This window comes from Mauremys reevesii, linkage group 1 (genome assembly GCF_016161935.1).
Source record: "Mauremys reevesii isolate NIE-2019 linkage group 1, ASM1616193v1, whole genome shotgun sequence".
Classification (NCBI taxonomy): Eukaryota; Metazoa; Chordata; order Testudines; family Geoemydidae; genus Mauremys; species Mauremys reevesii.
This window is the reverse complement of record NC_052623.1, coordinates 9,667,652-9,672,828: the sequence shown is the minus strand read 5'-3', so window position 1 is coordinate 9,672,828 and position 5,177 is coordinate 9,667,652. Positions and strand designations below refer to the sequence as shown.

Sequence of the window (5,177 nt, the reverse complement as noted above, 5' to 3'; positions counted from 1 at the left end):
ATTGTAAAATCACACAGTGCTCAAGTTGGCTGTGGAACGCCCAGCCACAATATATCAAGATTCGAAGAGGAATGGAATGTTCATATGTCTAAGCAGAAAATATAATGAGGGTTTTTAAAAGAGTCTTGTAAGGGCTCTAAACCTTCCTGATTATACCACAAAATATGTGTCTAACTAATGGGTGTCAGGGGGAAACATTCCCTGAGAGCAGGTAATCTCATAGCTGCCTTTTGCAGAACTTCTTAGACTGTCCTCTGCAGCATCTGGAACTGGCCCCTGGATACTCCGCTATATGGACTACAGATCTGATCCAGTCTTCCTATCAGTGGTGAAAATCCAAGACAATAGTTTTGCTGATCTTCCTTCAGCTCCTGGGATTCTCTAGACTTGCACTAAGATCAGAAAGGTGTCTAGTTAAATATCATCTGGTCTCCTGTTCTTTTTCTTTTCAGGAAGGAAAGCTCAAAACTCCCCGGACCAGCCCAGTACATTATGTCAGCTGTCAATGACACCAAATTCAACTCTGCAGTGTTCCTTCTCACCGGGATACCTGGGCAGGAAGACACATATCTCTGGATCTCTGTCCCCTTCTGCTTAATGTATGTTATTTCAATAGTAGGAAATTCAGTCATTCTGTTCATTATAAAAACAGATCCGAGCCTCCATGAGCCCATGTACATTTTCCTTTCCATGTTGGCCATCACAGACCTTGGCTTATCCATAGCCACCATGCCGACGATACTGGGCATATACTTGTTTAACTCTAGGGAGATCAGCCTGGATGCCTGTTTTGCCCAGCTCTTCTTCATCCACTCACTTTCATTAACTGAATCCTCCATGCTGTTGCTGATGGCCTTTGACCGTTTTGTTGCAATCTGTTACCCACTGAGATATGCTTCCATATTAACTCCACCAAGAATAGCTAAAATGGGACTGGTGTTTGTGCTAAGAGGGGTGGTCCTAGTATTCCCAGTCCCCTTTCTCCTGAAACGGTTCCGATACTGTCGAGCCAATGTCCTCTCCCATTCCTACTGCCTGTTCCAGGAAGTCATGAAGCTGGCTTGTTCGGACATCACAGTCAACAGCATCTATGGCTTTTCAGTTAAACTCTTAACGGTTGGGTTGGATTCATTGCTCATCTTCCTCTCTTATGTGATGATCATCAAAACAGTGCTGAGTGTCGCGTCCCCCATGGAGCGCCTCAGAGCCCTGAATACCTGTGTCTCCCACCTCTGTGCCCTCCTGCTCTTCTTCACACCAGAAATTGGCTTGTCTGTGATACACAGATTTGGGAACAGCTCTTCTCACTTGCTTCAGATTCTCCTGGGCTATCTCTACATGCTGGTCCCACCCCTGATGAACCCAATCGTGTACAGCGTGAAAAACAAACACCTTCGTGCGAGAATAATCAGGGTGTTCATCAAATAAAGGGTCAGTTCATCACCTGGATCCTGTACTGCTGATATTGGCCATGAGAAACATGGGTCACCTGTTCCATCGTGGACACTTACATCTGAGACAACATGAGCTACTGATCTCCACTCTGTAGAGAGTGGTTCAGGTGGGGTCTAAGACCTGGAGGACTGTGTGGTGGCTTGTCCCCAAACACTGTTGAGGAGGGCGGTGCACTGGTGGAAGGAAACCAAGCAGAAAGCAGCATTTAAAACATGAATGAGTTTGTGGAGAGCCAGGGGACAGATGAGATGTTGGCTAATAAAGAGCTGTATCGGTGGCTGCTCCAACCTCACTGTTCTTGTTGATACAGTCAATAAAGAGAAGGGATGTGGATGTTGTCTCCCATTACACCTGGCCTGTAGCTATTCCGTGTCTAGTTTAAAAAACAAAGGGCCATGAAAAAAGCTGCAGAGCTGTTTTGTGGTCACAGTCCTGGCCCTTCCTGAGCGCTCTGGGTGCTGCGTGATCCATGGGGGCCGCATCAGCTCTGGACAGGGGCTATTCCAGGGCCACAGAAACTCACCCTTCCGCTACACCCTGAGCCAAGTGAGTCGTGTCGGAGACATGACTAACATCAGAGCCCCAAGAAAAGCCATTCACACAATCCCCCTCCCTCAGCTCCCCCATTGATGGCTCTGCACACCACACACCTGCTGAGCCCACTCCCCACCGAGGCAGGGCAGAGCTGCGTGTGTGAGGGAGGGTCTGATGCACAGGAGACCTAGCAAGAGACTCAGGGCTAGGTTCCCTCCTCATCCCCTCAGTTTGTGCTGCCTCAGCAATGTAAAGGGGTGGAAATGGGCCTCAGCGCCCCAACAAAGACGTGGCTAGCTCCTATCCCAGTCCAGCCCATTCATTGTAGGGTGACCACCTCAGAAGGCAAAAGCCAGACACATGCAAGAGCCCCGTCCCCTCTGTAACCTCCCCCTGCCCCATTTCATTCCCCTTGAGATCCCATCCCCTGCTCCTCCTCATTACCCAAGGCTCCATTCCCTGTCCAGGCTACAATCCAGAGCTGGGCCATGATAAAAGTTGCCCGAGAGAAGCCCCCACCCTGTCTCGCCACCCCCCAGCATGTTCAAACCAAGGAAGCTGGTGAGTCTGGGGCTCTCCACAGTGGTTCTCTGGGCAGCTCTTACCAACAGCCCTGCCCTGCCTCACAGGGGTGGCAGGAGGATAAATTCATTCAAGAATGTTCTGATACCCTAACATCAGGTCTATATCAGGGTCCCACAGAGCAATGCTCCTAACATTTGTCTATAAAGGCCTCTTACCAAAGCCTCCCGTGACAGCTGGCTTCTGGGAGGCCCTGTTAGTAGAGCACCTTGGTGTCTGTGGCAGATGTGGGGGTGTCCAGGGGTGACAGTGAGGAGTAGGTAGTGGATTTCTGAGGAAAGTGTTGGAGTGTCACAGGGAGTTTTAGCACAGTCACTGCACTGGTGTTTGCAGCCATTGAAGCTGAATGGGTCTAACTGCCAAACAATGGGTCAATGGCCACAAGGACCTCATCTTAGATGGTCTGGGTGGGAGAAAGGTCTCAGGGCAAAGATCAGCTTCACACCTTGACCCTGTAACACGGACACGGCTGAGCACTACGGTGACTGGGCCCAGGCTCACCCAGGTTTCAGCAAAGGCTGCTTCCACAAGAAAGGGGCAAACAGATGGGAAGATGCTCTCAGAGACACAGGAAAAGTAGGCTGGGTCCCAAGAGTTCCTTGGCTTCCTGAAAGAATGTAAGATGGGCCAGTTCTGTTCCTCTATCTCCAGAGCAAAGCCTGTCTAACTTAGCTTAAGCAATACAGGAGATGTATGAGTGTAGACGTGTGACAGCTGCCTGTTATTATAAAACTATTTTCGCTAGTGCTTTGTGCTGTTTGCTAATAAACCTCATTGTTTTAAGGAGGCTGTGGGTGACTGTGTAGCTCTGGTCACAAGCTCCCGTAGGGCAGAGAAAGAGGTGTCCAGTCAGTACTGCTTGGTGATAAGCTTTTGTCATGGATGGTGTGTTGTTCCCAGCTTGAAGAGTGGGAAAATTGTGAGATTCTCCCAAGGACAGAAAGGACCTGGTTTAGAGGATAAAGAAACCATCTATCCAGTTTTACGGTGACAATCTCAATTCTTCTTGGCCAGCGTCTGTCCTTGTGGAATTCCTGTCAGCATTCAGAAGAGCAACTAGTTCAAGCTGCATCCAAGATAACGATGCGCTCAAGACGATGATTCATAGAGTCAGAGAATGTAAGGTCAGAGTAAGCCATTATATCATCTAGTCCAGACGTTCCCAAGCTAGGTGGTGGGCTTCCCTGGTGGGGGTGCAGAATGTATTTGGCGGGCTGGGGCCATGAGAAACTGTAGGGGAAAAACCTTCCTGTACACAGTTTACTGACATTAATGAATAACTAGCCAAGCTGATTCCTGCCGACCGATCCAGTCCTCAGCCGGTGCTGTGCACGTTTGTCTCTAGGTGGCACTTTGTATTTCGGCAGATTACTGTTAAGCTTTCACAGCATTATACAAAGTTGTTGACATCTCTACATGAGTCTGTCTGCTATGGCACAGTGTGCAAATTTCATTGTAAGCAGGGGCCACAATCGCAGTTTTGATTTTGCTCTTATATCAACGGATAATTGGCTCATTTGTGTTACTTAAGAAAGAACCCTCAAGTGAAAAACAATGAAGCTGAAACGGATTCAGCTGAAGCCATGCCACCCCCTAAATCAGTATATATATGTGTGTGGCTGGGGGAAGGCATAAACTCTTATAGACACAAAGAGGGGAATATGATCAAATAAGTTAGAGAACAACTGATCTATTCTGAATTCCTATATAGCACAAGCTGCAGAATTTAACCCATTTATCCCCATATTGAGCCCAATGGCGTGTGTTCTATTAATGCATGACCTGGATTCCTCTAAAGCATATCTTCCAGGAAGGCAGCAAGTCTTGGTTTAGAGATAGCAGGAGAATCCAGCACCTCCCTTGGCAGTTTGTTTGACTGGTTAGTCACCCTTGCTGTTAAAAATGTGACCCTCATTTCCAAATTTAATTTGTCTGGCTTCAGTTTCCAGCCATTGCCTCTTGTAATAAATTACCCTGCTAGATTAAGGAGCCCATTAGTAGCTGGTATTTCATCCCTGTGAAAGTGCTTGTCCACTGTCATCAAATCACCTCTCAGTCTTCCCTGCATCTATTCATTGTGTCCTTGTTTATACAGCTGAGGTTAAGTTGGAAACAACGGAGGAGGAGAAAAGACTGGATATATTAGTCAGTCCAAGGATGACTGTGAGCCACCGATGTGATGCAGTTGTGAACAAGGCAGATGAGATCCTAGAATGTGGCAGTTGGACAGGGAAGTTTTAGTATTCTTATATCAAGCACTGGTGAGACATTTCCTGAAAAAAATGTTAAATTCGGGTCACTCATATTCAAGAACGATGAATTCAGGCTGGAGCAGCTGTGGAGAAGGGCTCCTGGGATTGTCATGGCAATGGAGAGACTGGTTTTGTAGGAGAATGAAAGAGCTTGGCTGGTTTAGCCTAACACAGTGCAGGCTGAGTGGGAACTGGATTTCACTATAAATACATTGGGGGTGGTGGCATAAACACTAGGGAGGGAGACGAGCTCCTGAAGCTAAAGGACAGTGTTGACACAGAAACAAGTAGGGACAAAGTCGTGAGGAGGAAACTGAGGCTGGGAAGGAGAAGGTGGTTTCTAACCATCCGAGG

At 47.7% G+C, this 5,177-nt stretch overlaps 1 protein-coding gene across 1 annotated transcript; it reads left to right on the top strand.

Moving 5' to 3' along the window:
- Positions 1-492: 492 nt before the first annotated feature.
- On the top strand, positions 493-1,428 carry LOC120377012 (olfactory receptor 51G2-like). The gene has a single exon (XM_039497017.1). The coding sequence runs from the start codon at positions 493-495 to the stop codon at positions 1,426-1,428; it is 936 nt and encodes a 311-aa protein (XP_039352951.1).
- Positions 1,429-5,177: the final 3,749 nt, after the last annotated feature.